General features: G+C 52.1%; 1 protein-coding gene and 1 long non-coding RNA gene across 4 annotated transcripts in view; one reads left to right on the top strand and one right to left on the bottom strand.

Moving 5' to 3' along the window:
* Positions 1 to 26743, bottom strand: part of LOC100078308 (rho GTPase-activating protein 7-like) — a 99303-nt gene that overhangs the window by 12234 nt on the left and 60326 nt on the right. For 2 of the 3 annotated variants that reach the window (XM_029050814.2, XM_029050815.2), the window contains exons 2-9: positions 12270 to 12341; positions 11260 to 11341; positions 10638 to 10701; positions 7036 to 8375; positions 5000 to 5170; positions 4239 to 4398; positions 3215 to 3413; positions 1218 to 1434 (exon numbers count right to left, since the gene is read on the bottom strand). In XM_029050814.2, the coding sequence (XP_028906647.1) occupies positions 1218 to 1434; positions 3215 to 3413; positions 4239 to 4398; positions 5000 to 5170; positions 7036 to 8375; positions 10638 to 10701; positions 11260 to 11341; positions 12270 to 12341 (2305 nt within the window). Of the gene's footprint in view, positions 1 to 1217; positions 1435 to 3214; positions 3414 to 4238; positions 4399 to 4999; positions 5171 to 7035; positions 8376 to 10637; positions 10702 to 11259; positions 11342 to 12269; positions 12342 to 21760; positions 21847 to 26743 lie in introns of those variants that run through there. The other variant, XM_029050816.1, reaches the window with a different exon arrangement.
* Positions 1978 to 4359, top strand: LOC114806461. The gene is made up of 2 exons (XR_003754499.2): positions 1978 to 2293; positions 4046 to 4359. It is a non-coding gene; the product is annotated as an uncharacterized LOC114806461 (long non-coding RNA).

The following is a 26743-nucleotide window of genomic DNA, read 5'->3' as shown; positions in this document are numbered from 1 at the left end:
AAGCAGTGAAAAATTTGAGCAGTGAGAAGCAGCGGGGTTTATTGGAAAGAGCATGGGCGTGGGAATCAGAGGACCTGGGTATTATTCCTATTTCTACCACTTGCCTGCAGTGTGACCTTGAGCAAGTCACTTAACTTCTCTGTGCTTCAGTTTCCTCACCTGTAAAATAGGGATTCAAAACCTGTTCTACCTCCTACTTAGACTATGAGCCCCATATGGGACAGAGGCTGTGTCAGACCTGCTTATCTTATATCTATCCCAGTGCTTAGAACAATGCCAGACAGATAGTAGGTGTTTAACAAATGCCATAAAATAAAAACATTGTTAGGCAAATGGCAAGACTTCCAGCAAAGGTAATTAAACTCTGAAGTAATCTATGGAGGGAGGGCAGAAATCTCTGGGAGTTCTAAGAAAAGGATTGACTCTCAGATATCAGAGGTGGTGTCTGGGGAGGGCAGTCTATCCAACTGAAAATCCTTTAGCTGATTCCAAATAGGTGATTCACAACCTGATAATGAATTCAAGGGTGCTAATCTAGAGGGCACATTTCAAGACCGAGTTGGTTCTGGGGTTCTCCAGAGCAGAGTGATCTAATTGGGAAGAGCACAGAGCCTTAACGTAAGTCCCAGCTCAGCTCCTTCCTGTTGCATGAACGGGACAAATTGCTTAATCTCTCTAGGCCTCAATTTCCCCCTCAGTAAAAAATAGGGATAAAAATCCCTGCCTCCTAGAGATGGTGGGAAGAGAAAATGAACTAAAGGCCATGAAAGTGTTTTAAGGAATTAGGACAAATGAGCTATACTTGTAGTAAAACCAAGAAGTAGTCCTGACAAGGTTTGAACAAGGGTGATCAGTCCTGTTACCAAAGCCTCTTCAGCATCAAAAACATTTTCCGGGCTACAGAGTCCAAAAGTCTCTGCCCTCATAGTCACTGCCCCCTAACAAGTATGGAAAATCTAACGAGCCCACTCCTGAACGTGGAAGGGGCACGGGTCATCAGATTCAGAACACCAGGACAAACAATCAGAGCTCCTCTTGCGAGCCCCACAGACTCTATATAAAAGGGAGTCGAAAAGAAAAGCGGTTTATTCAACTGATTTTAGGCCAGACACATTTGGTTCTGGAGTGCTAGATGGTGGTTCAGGGGGAAGGGGAGGGAGAGGAACAGGAGGGCCTGAAGCCTGAGCCCAGGGCTCCCGCTGAGCAGGCTGACGTACCTGGAGGTGGCCAGCGTGTCCTGCCGGAAAGTGTTGAGGTGAAACAGGGACGGGGCGAGGCACACGGCAATGTTGGTCGGCGTCATCTGGTTCTCTTCCACAAAGCCCACGACATCCCGGAGGAAAAAGAGGAGAATTTTCAAGGCTTCCCGGTTCTCATCCGGCAGCAGGAGGATGGCAGCCTGGACTGCAGGAAAGTGCTGATCCTTTGGGAGGTCTAAAGTGAGAAAAGAAGGGGGTGATGAGGAGGGAAGGGGGGCAGGAAAGGTACAGGCTTGGGGGGATGAGAGATGAAGTGACCGATGGGTCGAGTGTCTCTTTTCTCGCCAATCACTCTTGGGCCTTCTAAAAGCCGGAATTTCTTCCGGCTCCCTGTTCAACACCATGTCCGGAAAAGCAGGCCCTAATCCCTGCGTCCCTGCCCCGATCGTGGGGGCCTCCCCACAGCCTCACCCCAGTCCCAACCTAGAGAGGGACATGATCCCCAAACTCCATCTTAATTGGAGCTCATGCCACACCTGGGCCAGTAGCGGGGCTAGCAAGGAAAGACCTGGAACCGGGTGTGGCCTCACATGGTAAAACCACCCACCACCTCAGGGCACCAGAGGGCAGCCTAGCCTCTCCCAAAAATGTCGGCAGGAGGGATGCACCGACCACTCAGCGGGGCAGGAGTCTGGGACTCGGACGAGCCGCCCGTGGCGCTGGAAAAATGCTCTCTGACAGGTTTCCGCAAATTGTTTGTGTATGACGTCACGCGGAACGGGACAGGGAGGCGAATTTCCCGCCCGCCTTGGGGCGGCCAAATGTCTGAAGCTGGCCCTGCCTGGAATGCATTCATCTGGGAGCTGAGCTGACGTGGCCTTACCAGTTCTTTTCCCCTGGAAGTGAGAGCGCTCCACCTCCCTCCAGCTCTGCCCCGAAGACTTCTCTGAACTTCCCTGCCTCTTCATTCCCATCCTCCTCCATCCTGCCACTCTGCTATAGTTTTCATCACCTCCACCCCGACGCAACACCTTATTCTCCACTCCCTTCTTATCCACCTTGGAGTTAGTAGAGAAGAAAAGGCCTTTCTTCAGGTAAAGAAAAGTTGCCAGGGTGACCCTTGGGCTCTGAAGGGCACTAGTGCCTTCATTGCCTCTCACCCATACCAAAAATCCATAGACATGGCTCTCGCAAGACTCGGAGGGTGCCTCCCCTTGGTAATGGTATTTGTTTATAATAGCATTTGTTAAGAGCTTAGTACGTGCCTAGCCCTGTACTATAAGCACTGGGGTAGATACAAGCTAATCAAGTTGGACCCAGTTCATGTCCCAAATGGGGCTTACAATTTTAATCCCCATTTTACAGATGAGATAACTGAGGTACAGAGAAGCTAAGTGACTTGCCCAAGGTCATACAGCAGACAAGCGGCAGAGCCAGGATTAGAACCCAGGTCTTCTGACTCTCAGGCCCATGCTCTTTCCACTGGGCCATGCGCCTTCTCCCCTCTGCACAAAGGAGAGCAACGCCCCCTCCCTACCATCATTTGCCAACTGTAATAGTGGGGAGAAATCAAGGAATTTCTGTAAAAATTTCTGACCGTATAGGAAGTGGGATCTCTCCACAGAGTTGGAGCAACAACAGAGGGTGGGCCTGACTTGTGATCTCACACTGATCTGACACTCATTCTCATGATTTCCCTCCAATGACCAAAAGCCCGAGAAACCAGAGCACAGCTAAGGAGGATGTGTCTGTCACCTCATTTGCCAACAAGGATTAAAGGAAAGGGAATAACCTCAGGGGAAATGAGGCCAAAGAGAAAATAACATAGCTCAAATGAACAAGGGAGAGCTCAGCCCAGCAGAGCAGAGGGCCGGAAACAATCAGGGTGGGTTTATGGGGTTTTTTTTTTTCCGGGAGCCCAGGGGCTTTCTGGCAGGGCCGGGCTTATTCAAAGAAAGGAAAAGAAAGGAGCTGTGTGTGCTTGTGGGTGTGGGGGCCAGGCCGGGTGGACGTACACTGGTAGATGTGGAGGAAGGACTCGCAGAGCTTGCTGGTAAATATGGGCTCGGGAAGGTCCCGGAAATACTGCTTGACCATGTCAGCCACATCAAATGCCGACTGCCCCTCGTAATTCACGTTGGCTGGGTCAGCTTCGTTCATCTCCCTTAGAGACTGGATCCGAGATTTCACCCCTGACTTCCGAAACAGTCCAACCTGGGGAAAAGAAATGCGGAGGGGGAGAGTCTAATTATGGGAACAGCCAGGCCGTCCATCCTTCTCCCCGAAAGCGGCCGGCACTGGGCTAGGGGGTACGCTCTGGGGCAGGAACTTGATGCTGCTAAGGGGTCAGAACCGGCAGGGGCAGCTAGCCCCACTTCCTTAGATCCAGAGAGGTAACTGGGCAAGGAGCGAGTGCCGAGGCTTGCGCGCCGTCATAACAACGTAGAACCCCACCTTCTAACCAAAGTGGAGAACCAGTTATCCAAACTTCACTTGTCTGGCCAAATGGTAAGCCAAATAAAAAAGGTGGGTAGCAGAATCAAATCTGTCTAAGCCAGGTACGATAATTATAACTGTGGTTTATATTAAGCATTTACTATGTACCAAGCACTGTGCTAATCACTGAGGTAGATACAATTCAATCCGATCAGACACGGCCCCTGTCCCACCCAGGACTCACAGGCTAAGGGAGAGGGAGAAAAGCCATTAGATCCCCATTTTACAGATGAGGAAACCGAGTCACTGGAAAGTTAAGTGACTTGCCCAAGGTCACACAGCAGGCAAGCGGAAGAGCGGAGGTTAGAACTCAGATCTCCTGATTTCCAGACATATGCTCTTTCTACTAGGTCTTGCCGCTTCACCTCTCCGGAGTGATGATCTGAAGAAAGGACACTGGAGTCAGGACGGGATAGTACGGTTGCTACCTCCCAGTCATGGGAATCGGCCCCAGGTGGAAAAGGGAAGCAGGGAAGTGCCAGCAACTTTTTCCTGTCCCCAGCTGGCTGCTGCCTGGAGTTGGGGGATGGTATCCACACACACCTGGTCAAGGAAGTGGTTCCTTAGGTAATCCATGGCCTGCAGGATGCCTCTCGGGAGGGGCTGGCTGGTCCGCTGGACGTTGAGGAGCAGTGGGACACCAAACACTTTCCTGTCCTTGTAATCCGGGGTCTTGGTTTTCCTTCTGAACTTGGGAACGGTCCTTACAACGAACAAAAATCCCCACCTCATTAGAATTCAACCCCTTTAGCCCCCTCAGCCAGTATCAGAGTTCAGAGCAGAGTATGAGTGCCTAGTGCTGAGGAGGATGGACTGGTCGGTTTTTCTACTCCCCTAGAACTCCATGCCAAAGCAGAGCTGCTCGAGAACAGAGCCCAGAGACAGGCTAAAGGTGGGGTCCGGCTCTGAGCATGAAAAAGGGCTCCCCCAATTCCATCGGCCAACTCAGTTCTGGGGCCAGTCCAGCCGCCGGGGCCCACTCTCGACGTCAGTGACATTATGGAGCTGTAGGCCAAGTCCACCTCCCAGGGCCACATTACAAGGGGCCCGTGCCCCAAGAACGGTCTCCAGATCAGTCCCATTTCTGGGCGTCCGTGGAGAGAGGCAGAATTGACATCTACCCTGAACGGGATCACCTGGGGGCCCTGATCCCCACCCTCACAATAGCTCCAAGATTGGACCCCCACCCCTCCTAGAGGCACTTTCGAAGAGACCCATCCTCTTCGGGAGAGACCTCAGTAGTGCCCCCGTGCCCCACCCTTCCTCCCGTCCCTGCCCTGGGTAGGACGGTCACCGCCCCTCACCAATTCCAGCCCTGCTTGCTGGAGGGAGAGTACTTGTCCATGAGAGCCGTGAGCTTCAGCAGAGCCAGCTTTTGGACCCGGCTGAGGTGGATGGCTGACTGGCTCTCGATCTGCAGGGACGGGTCGTCCAAGCTGGCTAGCTCTTCCCCAGATCCGTGCCACCGCCTGGGCCTGCAACACCAACGGGGACAAAGAGGAGGAATCGATCAGGGAGCATTTGCATTGCCCAACCCAGCTCGGCTCTGGGCTACCTTCTCAGAAAAACAAACAGCAGAGAAAACAAAACAAAAAAGCCCCATTTGGCCTCCGCCCTTCATCTGGACTAGATTTAGGAAGCCAGGAGTGCTGGTAAAACCACCAGCACCCCAACCCAAAACACCCTTTGCCTGGTTCTTTTCTCACCTACCCTTTTCCACTCTCTCAGCTCAGCCCATCGATCAATCAGTCCATGGTATTTACTGAGCCCTGTCTGTGTGAAGCACTGTACTAAGCAGCTGGGAGAGTACAACTTCACTCCCTCAACTCATGCATTTGGAAGAACCCAAGTCTATCTGTCTTCCGCGATCCCCTGGAGGTCCCACATCCAGTGCTGACCAGTCACCTCAACCATATTCACCTCCGAAAGCTCGGTATACATCTTCTCAGCACTCGGTTCCCCAACTTTACAGAGAAGAAAACTGAAGGCACAAAAAGGGATTATGATCTTCCCAGGTTCCCACAAGTCCAAGATGGAATTGGGACCAAAACTGAGCTCAATATATCTTATTTATTGAGTGCTTATTGTGTTCGGCGCACTACTAAGTGCTTGGGAAAGTACAACAGAGGTCTCCTGATTCCTATTACAGCCACTCTGCCTCCACTGTACATTCAGTGTTTATAATCTATACTAATACATGCATTTAAAGAAACAGGTCATTGTGGGCAGGGAATGTATCGGTTTATTCATTCAATAGTATTTATTGAGCGCTTACTATGTGCACAGCACTGTACTAAGCACTTGGAGTGTCCAATTCAGCAACAGATAGACAATCCCTGCCCAGTAACGGGCTTATTGTTATACTGTACTCTCCCAGGTGCTCCGCACAGAGTAAGTGCTCAATAAATATGACTGAATGAATGAGTGACCAGAAACTAAAAAAAAACCCAACAAAACCCACAAACCAGCTTAGGCCAGTTAATAATAAATGATACTTATTGAGCCTTACTAAGTGCAGAGCACTGTACTAAGCACTCAGTGTATTCCTTAGCATTGCTTCTATAGGTCGGCTCTTCTATAGCAGACTTCTATAGGTCTCTGACATTTTTCACAGCACCAAGACGTCTTTCTGAGCACACACAGGTAGCATAGCACGCTGTCGGGTCCACATTAGAGAACAGATAGGGACCTCGAGAATGTACATTTGATTAGAGCAAATAGGACAGACACACAGGCCACAGTGGCAAAGGCCAGTTGATAATAATAATGATAATAATAATGTTGGTATTTGTTAAGCGCTTTCTATATGCCATGCCATTCTAAGCGCTGGGGTAGATACAAGGTAATCATGTTGTCCCACGTAGGGGTCACAGTCTTATTCCCCATTTTACAGATGAGGTAACTGAGGCACAGATAAGTTAAGTGACGTGCCCAAGGTCACACAGCTGACAAGCGGCGGAGCCGGCATTAGAACCCATGACCTCTGACTCCCAAGCCCGGGATGGCCACCTGCTGGCAAAGCAAACGGAAGAATAATACCAGTCAGACTGCCAATAGCATGAACTAAGCACTGCTTTGTGGGCTGAGCACAGCAGGGAAATCGTGTGGCCTAGTGGAAAGAGCACGGGCTCGGGAGTCTGAGGAGCTGGGTTCTATTCCAACTCTGCCATTTGTCTGCCCTGTGAGGTGGGGCAAGTCATTCCGCTTCTCTGTGCCTCAGTTACCTCATCTGTAAAATGGGGGTTAACCCATTGCAGCCCACCCGTCCAGGCCGAAACTGGCCCATCCCATGAGCTACAACATCACAGACGAGGAAGAATTCGAGGGAGCGGAAACTGACCTGAGGGGGCGTGAGATGGATCCCAGCTCCAGCCCCAGCGACCCGGGCGTCGGGTGGGAGTCCGGCTGGGAGTCCCGCTGGCTCCGGGGCTCCACCTGCTTGCGCCGGTGCTCCGTCCCACCCCCGAGGAAGTGCCCTGCCGCCTCCTCAGGGGGCTCGGTAATCTCCAGGTGGATCTGGTTGAGGGAAGCGGGGCCCGGGGAGGTCTGAGAGTCAGCAAAGTCTGAGTCTCCATCCTCCGAAAACTTCTGTGACCACTGGCTGACCAGTTGCTGTATCCCGTTGACGTGCTCCACGACGTGGTCCAGCGCCGAGAAGACGTCATCTTCCTCCCCGGACCCAAAGCCCGGCACGTTGTCGTAGATGCTGACGCGGTGGTCCCCGGGGCTCAGGGTCCCCGGGCAGGGGGTCGTCTCCCCGGAGCCGGAGCTCACCCGAGTCCAGCGGCAGCCGTGGAAGCTCCCGGTCCGCCAGTTCACCAGGGTGTCGTCGGCTGGGGAGAGCAGGTGGTCGGCCATCAGAACCTTGGGGAAAGTGCCTGGCTTGTGGCCTTGGGGGACCTGGAACAGCTGGTTCTTCCAGTTCCGCTGGGCCACATCCCCGCCCCACGGGCACGGCTGCCCCCAGCCCGGGTCCCCGCCCCGCCTCGCGTGGCTCCGGACCCGGATGACGGGGCTGGGGGTGCTGACCGCGCTGCTGTTTTCCGACTGGCTGCCGCTGCTGCCGCTGCTGCCGCTGCTGCAGGTCGGGGGCGAGTAGGGGAAGGCCGCGGCCCGGCCCTGGCCGGGACTCCGCTGCTTGTCCTCGTCCAGGCCCGCCAGGGAGATGGGGCCGCTGATGACGGGTTTGGCCCGGGGGCCCGAGCTCTTCCCGGGGCCCCCGCCGCGGAGTCGCAGCTTCTCCATCTTCCTCAGCAGGCTCTTCCCGCGGGCCCGGGGCGGCTTCTCCGCCGGCGTCTCCTCGCCGACGACGCGGGGGGTCTCGCTGGGGGACGGAGAGCAGCTGAAGGTGGAATCTGGGGATGCCAGCTTGCTGGAGGAGCAGCGGGAGGAGCTGCGGCTGGTCTCGGGGTCGTCGAAAGCCTTGGGGAAGGGGAGGTCACTGTCGCCGCTGCTGGAACTGCGCAGCGAGGACACTTCCGGCTTCTCCCCGGAGTCCGGGAGAGCCGGCTCCCGGCCGCCCGCGCTCCGGAGCCTCGGACCGCCGGGGACGGCCCCCCGGGACCCACTCTCCCCTGGGCAGCCATCCTCGCTCTCTAGGCGGGACCACCTCCGGCTGCGGCGCTCGTAAGCCCATTTGGTGCTGATTGCACAAGGCTCCTCATCTTCTGACTCATCGCTCTGAAAAGGAAAAGAGGCAGAAGGTCTGGAGCAGAGTCCTCTTGGTGATCTGTGGCAAGTCTTTATAGGGGGACCACTGAGCATGGAGCTCCTTATGGGCAGGGAATGTGTCTGGTTATTGTTCTATTGGATTCTCTCAAGCTCTCAGTACAGTGTGCTTTGCACACAGAATAAGCGCTTAATAAATGCGATTGAATGAATGAAAGCGTTAGCCCTGATCCCCGCCCTTGGGTTGACAGTCTAAAGGGGGAGACAAGAAACACAGAAAACTCAACTCTCACCCAAAGCATACTTAGACATGATCAGCAGCAGCAGAGGGGGCAAAAGCACGAACAATCTCTACCCTATTGGCAACTCGAGCAAGAATGTTGGTGTTAGCAAGGAGTTCTTGCACTCCTGATGACAGCGTGGCTCGGTGGGAAGAGCCTGAGCTTGGGAGTCAGAGGTCATGGGTTCGAATCCCTGCTCTGCCACTTGTCAGCTGTGTGACTGTGGGCAAGTCACTTAACTTCTCTGTGCCTCAGTTACCTCATCTGTAAAATGGGGATTAACTGTGAGCTTCACGTGGGACAACCTGATTACCCTGTATCTACTCCAGCGCTTAGAACAGTGCTCTGCACATAGTAAGCGCTTAACAAATACCAACATTATTATTGTTATAGAGTCTGGGCTGAGCATTCGGGGCACCTGCGGACACTTCAACAAAGCCCCCGACCTCTCCGTCCCCAAGTAAAACACCTCACGAGAACGATCCCCCAAGCGCCCTCAGTCAGAGAAAAAGCTGGGAATCGTGTAGACTACAAATTCTTTGTGGACTGGGATCACAAGACCCGGATTCTAATCCAGGCTTTGCCACTGGTCTGCTGTGTGACTTTGGGCAAGTCACTTAACTTCTTGGTGCCTCAGTTCTTTCATGTGAAATGGGAATTCTATACCTGTTCTCCTTCCTATTTAGACCATGAGCCCCATGTTGTCTGTCCGTCTCCCCCGATTAGACTGTAAGCCCGTCAAACGGCAGGGACTGTCTCTATCTGTTGCCGACTTGTTCATCCAAAGCGCTTAGTACAGTGCTCTGCACATAGTAAGCGCTCAATAAATACTATTGAATGAATGAATGAACCTGATGATCTTGTATCTATCCCAGTGCAGTGCTTGGCACATAGTAAGTGCTTAACAAATACCATAATTATTATTGCTATATTAATTTTTTATCATCATCAAAAGTAATAATCATGACTACCAAGTCTCTTGTATTTTCCCAAGCACTCAGTACAGTGCTCTGTACACAATAAGCACTCAACACATACCAGTAAATTTTCAGCCTACCACTTAGAAAAACTCACCCCAAACTCAGCCGATGCTGGGCAGCGGGTGCCTCTTAAAGGATCTGGGTGCTTCTTTTCAAAGACAAGAAATAGGAAATATTCCTAAAATTCCTAATGTCCACATCCCAGCCCTGCCTAACTGGACTGGGCAGAAGTCAAGGAAAAGAGGATGGATGAGGCTGTTGGGGGAGAGGAGAAGGCCCCGCGATCTATGGTGTCAGAGATGAAAAGGAGAGCACCTAACGGTCAGCCGTACTAGCAGCGGTCACAGCAGGAGCCCAGGGAAATCTCAACCATTCTTTTCTCTACTCCATCTTCATCTAGAAATTTACCGAGTCTAACACATTGGCTCACCCAGCCTTTGCTATGGTATTTGTTAAGCGTTTATTATGTGCTAGGCACTGTACTAAACACTGAGGTAGATACAAGAGAATCATGTTGGACATAATCCCCGTCCCACATGGGGCTCACAGTCTTAATCCCCATTTTACAGATGAGGCGACTGAGGCCCAGAGAAGATATGACTTGACCAAGGTCACACAGCAGACAAGTGGAGAAGCCAGGATTAGAACGCAGGTCCTCTGACTCTCAGGCCAGTGCTCTATCCACTAGACCATACTGCTTCTCCCTCCCCATAAACTCTCTCCAGCCTGCGGCTTCCTGGATCACCACCCACCCCTCCAACCAGCCATGCTCTCTCTCAATGGGGGCCCCAATTCGGGGCATCAGAGAGGACAAATTACCATTGCTTTTTCATTTTTATTTGTTTTAATCTGGTCAACCTGAGGAACACTCAACCGACATAATGGGGAGTGAAGCAGCTCACTGCTCAAGTGTTGGCCTCTTGAAAATGGGATTTACATGACCCTTCCTGTCCCACCCTGCCTCACAAAGCAAGGAAAACAAAAGCATCCATGTCCTCTGTTTCCCAACCTACCCTCCTCCTCTGGCAACTGATTTCCACTTTCATCGACGCACATTTGTTCAGGGTGTTGAGTCGCCTAAGAGAAAAGAAAAAATAATCCCTGCTGTTTTTCCATTCCATCTTATTGATGCCGGACCCAACCGAATCTTCCTAGCTTCCTCCAGAGACTTATCTCTTTCCAAGCTGGGAGGCTCCCAGATCTGGGCTGGGGGAATTGGGGGTCGGGGGGGGGAGAAAGTGCCCCAAGACTCTCTTGTGGTCTTACACATTTACAGTTTACTCAAATTCTGACTCAGAGGCAGACCACAGGGTAATGATCTCTTTCAGAGAGACTGGAAAGCTGAACCAAATTAGGCCACCCTCAGCATTCTGGAACAAGTCACTTTGACCAAGAAACCAAGTTCTCTCATCCCCTCTGGGCACTGCCATATGATTGGGAAAGAGAGCACATGACTCCAGAGTTATGGGAGAGAGAGCCATGGACTATCTGCCCAATGGTCCCATTGAATACTGCTGAAGACCCCCCCAAACTGACCTTTATGAGAGGGGTTTGGGGGGAAGGAGAGGAGGAAGAGGAAGAAAGCAGGGGAACGCAATACAGCAGAGTGGGGCTAGGCACGAGGCCAACATTTACCTGTACAAAGATTCGATGGCATCTCGATCTAAGAACTCGTGGTCACGTCTCACCGTTTTGATGTCAATAGGAAACTGCATATCTGCAAAGGAAAGCTCGAGGTCAGCACTGGAGGCAGTCTCAAGGGAGGGAAATCTGAGAAGTTCTGTACAAATTTCCATTCTCAAATTAGATCCCGCTCCAAACCCAGGATGGCAGCCAACCCACTATCATCTGCACTACGGATTTGCCCCAGCCGAGAGTGCAAGGCTGCCCTCCCATCCGGAGTCTGTATTTAGTGACTCTCTCCTCAAGGGTTATGGATCAGGGACTGCATCATCCCCACTGCCCAAGCAGGACCCAAACTTACTCCCCTCCAGCACTTCTCCCGTCCTTTAACATGGATGATCATTTCCAATGCTTACACACCCTGTTGGTTCAGCACGTTATGCTCCCTCACTCAGCGAATGGTACCATTCCCTTCCCAACTATTTCTGAAATGATGCTCCTTGTTGCAGACCCAACCCATGGGGTAGGGGAGAACTGAAGTCCCTCTATCATGGGGTACAATACATGGTGTAGACTGAAGAACTAAGCAGCCTCCCTGGCACCAACACCCAGTACCCTTTGCTCATCTGCAGGTCCAAGTTGGAGCCTGTTCAGTATAAACTCAGTTTAGGTCCTTCAACATGCTAGTCTGGATGCCCAGAATTTCTAGACTGTGAGCCCGTTGTTGGGTAGGGATTGTCTCTATTTGTTGCCAAACCGTACTTTCCGAGTGCATAGTACAGTGCTCTGCACACAGTAAGCACTATAAATTCGATTGAATGAATGAACCCTTCAATTCTCTCTTTCCTCCCTCCCAATTCCTCCACATTCCTGTGCTGAGAGGGATGTGAATCCCTCCACATTCCTGTGCTGAGAGGGATCTGAGAGTCCCACAAGTTTGGGGTGCAGTTCTGATGTCCCAGTTTTCTACCTACCCAGCCCCCTCTCCCCACATTTGCTGAGCAAAAGCTGAGACCACATACCATCAAATAACTGAGCATATTGGGGAAATCCAGCTGCACGCAGCCATTCACAAGCCTCCTTCGCTTCAATTTCTGGGGAGAGACAGAGACAGAAATGATGATCAGTACAAACCTGAAGGTCCAATAACTGTACTTGGTCAAAACATCCTCACTTGTTCTGAGGACTTCTCAGATGGAAGGCTCACAACAGGGAGGGGTTTCACACCTCACAGTTACCAGGATAATAGCAGACAGATTATCTTCAGTAGTCACCGAGTCCTCACCATCTTAGGGAGTCTTAAGGGTTACTAGGGAGGTAGTTAGGGATGAAGAGGAAAAAGTTTCAGCATTAGATAGTGCATCGAAAGCCATCATACTTTTCCTACCAGGATCCCACTTTCCAGTGTTGGATACATTGGCCTGGATAGGCCGTTGGCATGACCCAGCAGTGGTACTTCTACAGTAAGTTTGTCTGAGCTCATCACACAGTGGAGAAGCTCCTATCAGCCAGTTTCCAAGAGTGTCCATTTCTGACATACTTGGTCTCAAAGGAACACCCGTGGAGAGGAGCAACATGCTGTGCCACGGAGACCTATGTTGACTTAGGCACTTGACAGCATATAGAAGGGTGCTAGTCACCATTTGCTGAATGAAACACAGAGAGAGACAGAGGGTGGGGGAAAGACAGTGGCGTAGAATCAAGGGCAGAGAGAGACAGAGAAAAAAATAAGAGAAGAGGGAGAGGCATCAAAACCATGAGAGAGAGGAATAGTAGCACGGAGAACAGTGACCGAACAATGGTAGAGTGGACACTAAGAAACCAAATAATACACATATAAATGCACCCTCTGTTTCTGCATTGGGAAGCCTACCTCAGAAGCTGAAATTCCTGCATCTTCAGAAGTGAAATACCTATGCCAGTCTTTTGTCATGGGCAACTCCCCACCCCACCACCATTTCTGACTTGGCAGCTCTTTGGGGTGACAGATGTGGAGAATTAACTGCTAGATGGTGACTATTATCAAAGCAGGACCTGCCCACCCCAGACCACTCCACCTGCAATGGAGACGAGATCATTTCTCAGAGCCACAAAGCTCCTTAGGAAGCTGAAGAATGTAAACATGGTAAAAGCACTGCTGGCCCAGGATGTACAAGCTTTGAGAACCTGTACACTTCCAGTAAGGGAGACTAGAGAAAAGGGTGAAGGGAGAGAGAGACAAAAACAAAGGGGCTCAGGTCTTTCTCCTCCTCTTCTTGACTGGAGACTGTTGGCTCTTGATTTACAACTGTCCCCAGTGAGAAGGCAACCACTTCAACTAAAGATCTCCTTTATCATACAGCATTGGTATGAGCTCTTTCAGATCACTAACTACCAATTCTGTTACATTGTGCTCTCCCAAGTGCTTAGTACAGTGCTCAGCACCAACTAAACGCTCAATAAATACGATTGAATCACTGACGCAATACACTGAGTGGTCCCTAGTGATCTAAAGAGGAAATGCTCCTTTCAAAGAACTTCGCGCACTATCAGAAAGGAACATGGGGCATTGTGAGAATTTGGTTCATTACTCAGCTGAGTAATTTAGATGACACATTACCCAGAGAACTTTCCCAGGAGTTATATCAATGGGCTTCAAAGCATCCCTAAGAAATAGGGCAGGGCAACATTAGTGGATGGGAAAACAAGGATTCAGGTCAGTGGAAGAAACAACTAGAACGCAGGCCTTTCACTCTCAGCCCTGCATTCTTCCCACTGCCAAGATACTTCTACCTCTTCCTAAGGCAGATCAGAGCTGAGGTGCTCTAGAGAAGCAGTGTGGCCTACCGGAAAGAGTACAGGCCAGAAAGAAAGAGGACCTGTGTTCTAAACAGTTTCCTCACCTGCAGAATGGTGATTAAATACCCCTTCACCCTCCTACTTAGACTGGGAACCCCAAATGGAACAGGGATTGGGTCCAGCATGATTATCTTGTATCTACCCCAGTGCTTGGCACGTAGGGAACATTTAACAAATACCATGGATACCATCGTCTTGTAGTTTGTCCAGAAGTCAGCACAATGCTTGGCATGTAGTAAACACTTAATAAAAACCACTATTAAAATTAACATATAATTTTTTACATTCTAGGAAGAGTTGCCATTGACCTGCTCTACATGATAAGTGACCTGGGGCTCCTGACTTTCAGTCCAATGCTGTAGTGCTCCTATAAGGTGGAAGCTAGCTGAGGCCAATGTGTGCCTGAGAGACTTCTAGGCTGCATGCTCAATCACAACTCAGTTGCTATTTATTACTCAGAAGTTGAGGCGCAATACACCTGGGGTCTTGCGTGAACCAGAAAATGAGTGTGTCCCAGTGAAAGAAATCCACCACTGGAATGAATACCCACCCCCTAAGCCCCTCTCTCAGAGCTATTTCCAGCCCCATCAGAGTGCATGCACAATCGGCAGCAAGAAGACTTAGCTTAACGGCAGTGGAAAATTGCTCTGGCCTGCCTAGATTCTGCAGGGCCCTCTACTGAATGAACACTGCTCCATTCAGGGGCAGAAATAGACCAGGGTGACTCCCAGCCCTTCTTCTGTGTTTACCCTGCAACCCTTCCACCTCTAAAGGGATCATATTTACTGAATTTCAAACAGGACACCACGGGATGGAACAAGTGATCCAGGGATATGAAGGGATGGAAAAATGCAGGAAAATGAGACGGAGGGGGACACGAGGAGGGAACGAAAGAAAGAGGAAGAGAGAGAAGGAGGGAGGGAGGGGAAGGGAGGAAAGGAAAGGGAGAAAAACACAAGAGACAGAGAATAGGCAGCTAATCACAGACTGGCAGACTCAGTGTGCAAGGGACAGATGCCCTATGTTTCCCAGTCACGCCCCCAGTCAGGGATGCCAGCTCCATGGGATTAGCTTTGCCTCCACAGTTTTTTGGCCAGGATGAGCCTCTCTATTCCTTAGTGCCAGAAATGGGCTGGAAGTGGAGCCAAGATGTCAGCTCAACCTCTTGCCCCCTGCCAGCAGGCTATGGCGCCCCGGCCTGAGTCAAGACTCCTCTCACCCTCATTGGGCTCCGGGTCCGGACGGATAGCCCGGTGGACATTTCGGGACCTCGTGGGTGTTGCCCGGGCTCGGGAGCTGCTGCAGTGGCTCCGTAAACCCAATAGGGCTGCCTTGCCGAGCCACCAAACTGCTTTCCGGTCTGGGGCATCGTCCTCACCCGCCGCTGCCCAAGGGGAAGGGTGACAGTCCCACCACAGCTGAGCACCAAGTCTACCTGGCTGGCAGCAATGGCAGCAGAAGGTGAGGATTCTTCCCCTTCCTTTCTCTTTGCCACTCTTTCCCTCCTCCCTCGACTCCACTTCCCAAGGAGCAAATGGCTCCCCATAGCCTTAATCCAGCTCTCCAGCTGCGCCGCACCCATACAAATCATGCCGCTGTTCTGCTCCATGCTCTCTGCCACCATGGCCATCCTGCCCAAAGGCAGGGACTTCACCGGCCGACTTTCAGACGAAACTGAGGAGCTAAATTCACGACAGTCTGGCCGAATCAGGGAGGTGGGCACGGAATGTGTCTGTTATAGGGTTTGTATCGTGGGCAGGGAGTGTGCCTGTTATAGTGTTGTATAGTGTTCTCCCAAGCACTCAGTACTGTGATCCGCACTCCGTGAGTGCTCAATAAATACAACTGACTGACTTTACTCACTTTCCCCTGGACTAGGAGCTAAGGTGAGAAGGGCATTTAGCACCTCTTGACAGTGTGCTGGGGCTATGGAGAAATGAGAAGTAGGTACTTGAGGTGGGGAGGGAGCACAGCCAAGTTGGTAGGATTGCTGTCAGGAAACCTTCTCTCCTGCCCCTGCCCAGCTAGGCTTGCTGGCAAACAGACGGTGCTTGCCTGTATCCGAGGAAGGGGGAGTGAGGTGCTATTGGCAGCAATGTGGCTCCTAGGTCATTAAGGATGCTCACAGAGAAAAAAAGGGCGGAAGGTTCTACCGACAGCAAAAGGAAGTACACACTGCAGATTTCATGCTGGCAGCCCTTTCCCAAGGATGAAAGGTCTCTGCAATCAGATGAGAGATAACTCTTTGGGATCACTCCTTCCAACCCACCCCACTGGAAGCAAAGCCAACCAATCCACAACTAACCTGTCCGGGTGTCATTCCAAATTTACTGTCCACTATCTCTTCCTCCTCCCCCAGCCTTATCAAACAATGGTATTTACTGAGTGCTTATGCCCAGCCAGAGACCAATCTCTAGAATAATGATAATTATGATATTAACTGCTTTATCGATCTATCATATTTATTGAGAACTGTGTGCAGAGTATGTAAGGGCTTGGGAGAGTACAATATAGCAGTTGGTAGATACATTCCCTGCCACAGTGAGCTTACAATCTAGAGGGGGAGATAGACGTTGATATAAATAAAATATGGGTGAATAAAGGGTGCAAATCTAGGAATGGGCACAGAGAGTAGGCTGGCACTGGCAAGCGTAGTATGCGGGCTGGGTGGTGGTAAGAAATCAGAGAGCTAAGGTAGGCGGGGGCAAGGTGACTGAGGGCTTTAAAGCCTATGGAAAGATGTTTCTGACTGATGTGGAGGTGGATGGGCAACCACTGGAGGTTCTTCAGGAGTGAGGAAATATGGACCGAACTAGAGGCTTAATTTATGCCAAACACTGTACTAAGCGCTGAGGTAAATACAGGATAATTCGGCCCCACGTGGGGCTCACAGAGTAAGAAAAGGGAAAATAGGTATTGAATCCCCATTTTGCAAATGAGACAACTGAGGAACACAGAAGTTAAGTGACTTGCCCGAGATCATAAGTGGTGGAGCCAGGATTAGAACCCGGGGCCTCTTTATTCCCAGGCCCCAGTTCTTTCCACTGGGCCACGCTTTCTCCTGCTGGAATTCATCTTCTCTCTACTAACCAGGCTTCTCCATTTTCCACGTCAGTCTAAAGCTCCCCGCTGGACACAAACGGGTCTCTAATGATGACACAAAAGGACGCTTTCCCTGTCCTTGAATAACATGCTCATTTTAACCCATCCCTGTAGAGAACTGCAAATTTATAGTCAGTTTGGCAACCACTATGGAACTCAGATTTTTTTTCCTCCATATTTTACCTAGACAGGCTATTCCCCATCCCAAGTGATTGGAGAATGACCTTAGGAAACCTTAGGGAATGGCCTTAGGGAAACTCGCAGTTGCCCTACCTGAATTCCATTCTCTTCACTGGTCAAACTCTGACAAATTGCTGAATTTGGTGGTGACAGAATCAAAGAGAGAGAAGAGGGAAGAGAATACAGCTTTTGCAGTTTATTCAGGTTGTGAAAGTCTCTCTCAACGCTATGCCTATTTTCCAAAATACGCACCACCCTCTCTACATGCACACTTCACATACCGTTGCAACGTTCACACCAACAATGAAGATATTCTCCAGCCCAGGAAAAAAAATCCCTGCCAATATCACCTGATATGCCTCTGCCCCCAGTTTGGCACTGAACAATGAAAAGCAAACCTCAGCCTGGTCTTCCCATCAGGTGGGAACACATTTTGATTTTAGTGAGGATTAGGCAAAGTCTCTGGGAACAGTCTAAGTCCCACAGCTTCTAATGGTCCTTACGAAGATGCTTACGAACTTCTTCTAGGACAGGCGGGACTCACCATGGCCACAACCATTCCCTGTGCCAAGGTGTGACAAAGTCTATGTCTAGGAAAGAACAAATATAGCTCTCAGTTTGCCAAAAAACAAATCTCAGGAGGAGGAGGGCAGGGTAGGAGTTAAAAGGAGGACAAGGAGAAGGAAGACACGGATGACCAAAAAGAGATCCACAGAGAGAGAGAGAGAGAGATCCACTGAGAGAGAAGTTCTCCCTAACCAGGCTAATTCTCTTCGTAGGCATTTGTAGTGTGCAGCACAAGGTGGAGGAACTCTGCTGGGACTCTCCCCTCCCTTTAATGTCACACTTCTTTTAATTTCTTAAGATGGGACCCCCCTAGCCTCCCAACGCTGCTCACAGACCTGCCCTTCTGCACACTACTGCCCACTCCTCAGGGGGACCCTCATAGCCACCTGCACCCCACCGGAGTCAGTGACCCCGCTGCATCCAGGAGCCCCAAAATCAACTTCAGAAATCCTCTCACCCTATCCTCAGCCAGCCTCTCCAACTGAGAATTCGATCTCCCAGCAACGTTAACTTATGACAAGGCAGTTCAACTCTTCCAAAGGCAAAAAAGGAAAAAAAAAAAAAAACTTCTGAGACACCCAGTTCCTAAAACCTTGTGTTTGGAGAAGGGTCAGAAAGGGAAGGAAATAGGGAGGGGTGGAGGGGTGAGGAAATGGATAATTTGTCCAAAGTCCCCCCCACCACTCTCCAACCCCGGGAGCCTCCGGCAAAGTAGAGACGGGGAGAAGACAAACAACAGAAACAGTCCTCTGAGGGTGGTTATTGTGGTGCTACGGAGAGGCAGAGGAGGGAATAATAAAGTGACCTCCACAAGTCCTTTCCCGAGCCACGGATTCTGCTCAGACGGCCGGGCCGGGAGGCTGGTCCGGGCCGGCACCTGGCACGGTCCGGGACCCCCCTCGCCACACATCGCGGCTCCGAGCCGGGGGGGTCGCGGGGCAGAGTGCCAGGAGAAGCAGCGCGGAGCCCCGGGCGGGGAAGGGGGGCACCAACCAAACTGGCACCGCCGCCCGTGGCCCCATCTCCAGATCTCTGGGACCACCCACGAGTTACCTGCCCTCCCGGCCAGCCTAGCCAAGCTCCGGGTACCTGAAGCGTCCAATTCATTCATTCGATCGTATTTATTGAGCGCTTCCTATGTGCAGAGCACTGTACTAAGTGCTGGGAATGTACATTTCAGCAACAGATAGAGACAATCCCTGCCCAGTAACGGGCTCACAGTCTCCAGCAGCTCCAGGGCAGTGAGTAAAGGCAGGGCAAAGAGCACGCAACCGGGGAAGACGACATAATAATAATGATGATGATGATGATGTTGGTATTTGTTAAGTGCTTACTCTGTGCCAAGCACTCTTCTAAGCACTGGGGTAGGTATAAGGTCATCAGCTTGTTCCACATGGGGTTCATAGTTTTAATCCCCATTTTTTACAGACGAGGTCACTGAGGCCCAGAGAAGTAAAGTGACTTGCCCAAGGTCACACAGCTGACAAGTGGCAGAGCCAGGATTAGAACCCACGACCTCTGGCTCTAAAGCTCCCTGCTCTTTTCACTGAGCCATGCTGCTTCTCTGGTATGTATTAAGCACTTACTATGTGCCAGGCACTGTACTTAGCTTCGGGGTGGATACGAGCAAATCAAGTCGGACGCAGTCCCCGTCTCAACTGGGGAGCAGAGTGGCTCTGTGGAAAGAGCCCGGCCTAGGGAGTCAGAGGTCGCGGGTTCTAATCCCCGCTCTGCCACTTAACAGCTGTGTGACTTTGGGCAAGTCACTTCACTTCTCTGGGCCTCAGTTCCCTCATCTGTAAAATGGGGATGAAGACTGTGAGCCCCACGGGGGACAACCTGATTACCTCGTATCTCCCCCAGCGCTTAGAACAGTGCTTGGCATATATTGTATCTCCCCCAGCGCTTAGAACAGTGCTTGGCACACGGTCAGGGCTTACAAATACCATCACGGGTTCGAATCCCGGCTCCGCCACTCGTCAGCTGTGTGACTGTGGGCAAGTCCCAACTTCTCTGTGCCTCAGTGACCTCATCTGCAAAATGGGCATGAAGACCGTGAGCCTCCCGGGGGACAACCCGATGCCCCTGTATCTCCCCCAGGGCTTAGAGCGGTGCTCTGCACATAGTAAGCGCTTAACAAACACCAACGTCATTATTATTTTTCAGATGAAGGCCCACAGGAGTGAAGTGAGTCTCCCAAGGTCACCCGGCAGGAAAGCGGGGGAGGCGGGATTGGAACCCATGACCTTCTGACCCCCAGGCCCAGGCTCGATCCCCTTCGCCACGCTGCTTCTCTCGCGGCAAAACAAAGCAGGGCAAGGGAGCCGGGCGTCCAACGCCCGCAGACCCGGGGACCCACGGAGGGGGGAAGGAGGGCTGGCTCTCCGTCCCCTTCCTCCTCCGAGTCCTCGTCGCCCTCCTGCTCCCTGCGGTCCCACTCCCGATGCCGGTGGGGCCTTGTCCCGGCGGGCGGGCTGGTCCCTGGGGGGGCGGGCAGAGGCCGGCGGGACGGGGCAAGGGGGCTTCATCACCCTATTTATTTTGTTTAACGAGAGGTACATCACCCTGATTCTATTTATTTGCCATTGTCTTCCTGAGATGTTCTTCCCCTCGACTCTATTTATCGCCATCGTTCTTGTCTGCCCGTCTCCCCCGATTAGACCGTAAGCCCGTCAGAGGGCAGGGACTGTCTCTAGCTGTTACCGATTTGTCCATTCCAAGCGCTCAGTACAGTGCTCTGCACATAGTAAGCGCTCAATAAATACTAATGAATGATTGAACCTCCAGCTCCGGCTCCCGGGCCCCAGCCCCAGCCGCGGGCCGGAGGTTTGTCCCCTGGCCGGCACCACCGCCCCTCCACCCCTGGGCCGGGGTCGAAGGCGGCCAAGTGGGCGGCTGGGGCCCACGGGGACTCGGCGTGGCCGAGGCCTCGTGGCAGGCAGACCCACGGACACCCAGGCAGACGCACACAGACACACACAGATAGACCCACGGATAAAAAGAAACGGTGGTATTTGTTAAGTGCTTACTCTGTGCAAAGCACTGTCCTAAGCGCTGGGGGATACAAGGAGATCAGGTTGCCCCACGTGGGGCTCACGGTTTTAATCCCCATTTTACAGAGGAGGTGACTGAGGCCCAGAGAAGTGAAGTGACTTGCCCAAAGTCACACAGCTGGCAAGCGGCAGAGCCGGGATTCGAACCTATGAACTCTGACTCTCAAGCCCGGGCTCTTCCCACCGTGCCACGCTGCTTCTCTGACACACAGACGCAGACACACACAGACTCACAGACACCCACACACACACAGATAGACTCACAGACACAGACACATAGACACACAGAGACACACAGATGGACAGACACATAGACACACACACAGACAGGCCCACAGACACCCACACAGACACAGACACACAGACACAGACACACAGTCACACACACACAGACACACAGACACACACAGATAGACTCAGACACACACAGACACACAGACACACAGACAGAAACAAAGACACACACAGACAGGCACACAGACACCCACACAGACACAGACACACACAGACTCACAGACACAGACACACAGACACACACCGACTCACAGACACATAGACACACAGAGACGCCCAGACGGACACAAAGACACACACAGACAGGCACACAGACACCCACACAGACACAGACAGACACACAGACAGACACACACAGACACATAGACACGCAGACACCCACGGATAGACTCACAGAGAGAGAGAGCCACAGACACAGAGACCCAGGGCCCCACCCAGAGACATCCAGACCCCTCTCCCCGGCGGCCCTCCCGACTCACGGGTGACTATCATGGTGCTGGCCCTGGTGGCCCGGCCGGGGTCCGGTTGTGCCGGGGCCGGGGCTGGGGCTGGGGCTGGGGCCGGTCCTGGGGCCGGTCCTGTCCGGGGCTCCTCTCCCGGCTGGGCGGGCGAAGGAAGGAGCGCGGCCGGTCCCGGGGCCGGAGCCGCCAATCAGGGCGGCGGAGCCGGGAGGAGGGGGAAGGGAAGGGAAGGGGCGAGAAGGGAAGGGAAGGAAAGGAAAGGAAAGGAAAGGAAAGGGAGGGGAGGGAGGGAGGGAGGGAGGGAGGCGGGACGAACCGCCCTCATCCCCACCCCCCAACCCCACCCCGAGCCGCCCGGCCTCCACAAGAATCATCAAATCACAATGATGCTATTCTTAAGCGTTCACCAGGTGCCCAGCACTCTTCTAAGCCCCGGGGTAGATCCCACGGGGGTGCTCCCGGTCTTCCTCCCCATTTTACAGATGAGGCCACTGAGGCCCAGAGAAGGGAAGCGACTTCAAATAATAATAATAACAGCGGCATTCGTTAAGCGCTTACTATGGGCAGAGCACTGTTCTCACTGCTGGGGGCGGGGGGGGAGATACAAGGTGATCAGGTCGCCCCACGTAGGGCTCACAGGCTTCATCCCCATTTTAAGATGAGGTCACTGAGGCCCAGAGAAGGGAAGCGACTTAAAATAATAATAATGGCATTCGTTACGCGCCTACTATGTGCAGAGCACGGTTCTCACTGCTGGGGGGGAATACAAGGTGATCAGGTCGTCCCACGTAGGGCTCACAGGCTTCATCCCCATCTTACAGATGAGGTCACTGAGGCCCAGAGAAGGGAAGCGACTTATAATAATAATAATGGCATTCGTTAAGCGCTTACTATGTGCAAAGCACTGTTCTGAGCGTTGGGGGAGAATACAAGGTGATCAGGTCGTCCCACGTAGGGCTCACAGGCTTCATCCCCATTCTACAGATGAGGTAACTGAGGCCCAGGGAAGTGACTTGCCCAAGGTCACACAGCTGACAAGCGGCGGAGTCGGGATTAGAATCCGCGACCTCTGACTCCCAAGCCCGAGCTCTCGCCACTCAGCCAAGCTGCTCCGGAGGCGTGGGGGGCATCGTGGGGGCCATCGTGGGGGCCATCGTGGGGGACGGGGGGGGGGGGAGTCCAGGGAGGCGGGTCCTGGAGCCCGGAGGGTGCAGGGGAGGAGGGTCCGGAGAAGAAGGAGCGGAGAAGCCGGGGAGCCCTGGAGGAGGAGGGGGAAAAGGTGGGGAGGGACAGCAGGGTCCGAAGAGCCGAAGCGGAGAGCCCTTCCGTCCCTGCACGGGGTTGCATCCCGGTAAAGAGTGCTGTGGGGAGCGCTGGGCGCAGCGCTTGGCGCAACGCCGCACCCCCAACCCGGGATCAGGGATTGTGGTTCCTGCTCCCCAAACCAGTCCCGGTTTCCTGCTCCCACCCAATCCCGTGTTTCTGCTCCCACCCGGGACAGACTTTGCCCTCGGGACAGAGCTCGGAAACAATCATTCCCCACTCTTGCCAAGCAGATGTGGGGTTGGCAGGGGCTGCCACCCAACCCGGCCCGGCCACTGCCCAAGAGCTGACAATAATAATAATAATGTTGGTATCTGTGAAGCGCTTACTATGTGCCGAGCACTGTTCTAAGCGCTGGGGTTGATACGGGGTAATCAGGTTGTCCCACGTGAGGCTCCCAGTCTTAATCCCCATTTTACAGAGGAGTAACTGAAGCACCGAGAAGTTAAGTGACTTGCCCAAAGTCACACGGCTGACAGGGGGCGGAGCCGGGATTAGAACCCATGACCTCTGACTCCTAAACCCGTTCTCTTTCCACTGAGCCATGCTGCTTCCCTCTCTATCAGCCCGGGTCGAGGCCCCGACCTCGGTATCGGGCCTGGTTTGGGGTCCGGGCTCTGGGAATCAGCCAGCCGGGAATGTCTCCCAAGTCAGAGACCACCCCCCACACACATACACTCCCCATCCCCTCTCACGGCTCCTTCACAGCTCTGCTCCCCGCTATTATGGGGCTGAAGTCGCCCCTGCGATAATAATGACAATAATTATGGTGTTTGTTAAGCGTTTACCCTCTTGGGGCTCACAGTCCAAGGGGCGGGGAGAGCAAGAGCTTAATCCCCGCGTTGATAGATGAGGAAACTGAAGCACAGGGAAATCAAGTGACTTGTCCAAGGTCACGCAGGAGAAGTCAGGATCAGAAACCGGGTCCCCCGACTCCGAGTCCTGTGCTGTTCGCACTAGCCAAGCTGCTTCGGAAATGCCAGGAAGAGAAATCACAGTTCGAGCTGAGGCTTGTGCCCTGCGTAAGAGCCATAGGTGTTGGGGGAAAAAGAGGGACTGTAAAGGGAAAGAGGTCATTTATATAAAAGCTGAAGGGGCAGTTCCTGGCACATAGTAAATACCTGACAAATACCACAAGTAATAATAATGATTATTATTCTCCTTATTTTACACCTGGGCAAACCGATCCCCAGAGAGGATCTAAAGATGGAGTGGAGCAGCAAGAATGAAGATGCTCATTGTAGTTTCTTGGGCTCCAGTCTGCCGCCTGCCGCTGGTTGAGACCCGCTAGATCTGGGCTGGACAGATGCCCTACGAGGTGAAGAGGAAGACGATGGGAGTGGGAGCCTGCCCGGAGACGGCGGTGGCGAGGAGCTTCCTCCGACCCCAGTGCGGTGCCTCCCAGCAGGAGGAACCGCAAACCTTCCAGACTGGAGCCACGGAGGCGCTGGTAGTCCAGAGGCCCAGACGCAAAGCGCCCCTGGGCCAGAGGAGGTTCCGCAGAGTCACGGATCTGGAGGCACAAGGATGTGCCACTGGACCCCCCCAACTTCTGAACATGCATGACATCATCTACTTCCCAGAGTTGTCGTGAGGGCACAGATTCACTCAATAGTATTTATTGAGCGCTGACTATGTGCAGAACACTGTACTAAGCGCTTGGAATGTACAAATCGGTAACAGATAAGTAATATGAGAGAGTTTGGGAATAAAAACGCTATGCGAAAACCAAAGTATCATCCTGTTCCAACCTCAAGCACGGCTCTACCTGTCTTCTCTCCTCTCCCTCTTCCCTCTGCTGAAAAGCCTGGATCCACTTTAAACTGGGATTATGTCCCATAGGTGACAATTTTTCATTTGGAGTGCAGGGTCAAGGGATGGGGGAACTGGGTGGGCGAACAGCAGACTGACTTTGAAGAGTTAGAGCCTGAAAGACTTAAGGGATTTTTAACCCTTGCTTGGAATATCATTTATCCTTCCCAGGAATCAATCAATGCTTTTTGCATCATAAGTGCTTGATAAATACTATTCTTACTTTCAGCCCAGTTTAGGTCTTGTCAGAGATCCCGGATGAGTGAGGCTGGAAATCCAGACAAAAAAACTTTTTCTGTAGTGAAAACAATGGTTTTGCCTCCACAGTTGGAAACTTGCGGCGGTCATACCCTCACTGCCCACTGGAGTTGGCACTTAAACTTAGTGCTATTGAATCTGGAACACTGTTGGACGCTCTTACGCTCAAGTTCAGACCATCGGCCCTTGGTTTCCCTGGTTTCCTAGGAATTGGTCTATGGAGTTTCACACAGAAGTTCTATCCGTGGGAAGGCACAGAAAAAGAGGTGATTGTGCGCTCCAGGAATACATCCTGAAACAACAGCAAGGGCAAGAAATAGTTCAGCCTTAGATGGTGTTTGGGGGAGGGGCTAACTGATCCTCAGGAGGTGGGGGGAGAAGCATGAGGAAAAGAGGGAGAGGCAAGGAGGAAGCTAGAAGAGAAAGGCCACATCCCTGGCCATAGTGCCACTGTGGAATACTCGCCCCAGGCAGGCAATAGGTGGGCTGGGACAGGGCAGAAGAAGAGGTGGGCTAGGAACTTTTCAGGCATGAGTCACTGTCCCTTGGGTGCCCCAGAAGCTTAGAATGTGTAGGAGGCAAACACAAACACGGCATCTGCTGTGGTGGAGGGAAGAGGAGGGGAGGAGGTCAGTGCGGCTCCCAGCTGGAAAAACAGCTGCCCTTTCTCACCCCCTGAATCTCCCCCCACTCTCCTCCCCAAGGCAATACCATCACCCAATTTCTTGTCTAAATACCACTGAAAAGTCACTGAGATGAAGGTCATTCCCTTCCCTTCTCTACAACATTTTTGTCAAAGCTGCTACGGCAGATATACGGATATTAACAAAGCAGAATGGCCTAATGGAAAGAGGCCTAGGAGTCAGAGGTCCTGGGTTTTGATCCCGACTCCTTTACTAGCTTGCTGCGTGATCTTAGGTCACTTAACTTCTCTATGCCTCAGTTGCCTCACCCACAAAATGGGCATGTTTTCCCTTCTGCTTAGACAGTGATCCCCTTGTGGGACAGGGACTGTGTCCAACAGGATTATCCAGTTAATATTATTATTATTAATTCCCTGAATGGACATTGCACTTTCATGTTCCACAGTGCATTTCTATCAACGGTCTCATTTTTCCTTGCTGCTTCTATTTGAGGGAGAGAGGAAGGGAGCGGGGTTATTATCTCCATTTTACAGTGGTAGAGTCAGGATGTTTTCCTTCCTATTTAGCCTGTGAGCCCAGCTAGGAACAGGGGCTGGATTCAACCTGATTATCCTGGCTCACCCCAGCACTTAGTGCTTGGCACATGTTAATCAGTCAATCATATTTATTGAGCACTTATTGTGTGCAGAGTACTGTACTAAGTGCTTGGGAGAGGACAGTATAACAGTTGATAGACACGTTCCCTGCCGGGAAGGAGATTACAGGCTAGAGGGGAAGACAGGCATTAATATAAATACATTACGGATGTATACATAAGCGCAGTGTGTAAGCGCTTAACAAATACCATGATTATTAGGTGACTGAAAAATTTCCTATAAGCAAGTGAAGGAGGGCAGGTACTAGTTCCAGAGAAAACCAAACAGGAGAAAATGATCTTAAATGGCAGACTCCTTCAGAGCTTACA

Source organism: Ornithorhynchus anatinus, chromosome X1, assembly GCF_004115215.2.
Source record: "Ornithorhynchus anatinus isolate Pmale09 chromosome X1, mOrnAna1.pri.v4, whole genome shotgun sequence".
NCBI classification, from domain to species: Eukaryota; Metazoa; Chordata; class Mammalia; order Monotremata; family Ornithorhynchidae; genus Ornithorhynchus; species Ornithorhynchus anatinus.
Note: the sequence above shows the minus strand (reverse complement) of the source record. Positions and strands in the feature narration are given on the sequence as shown.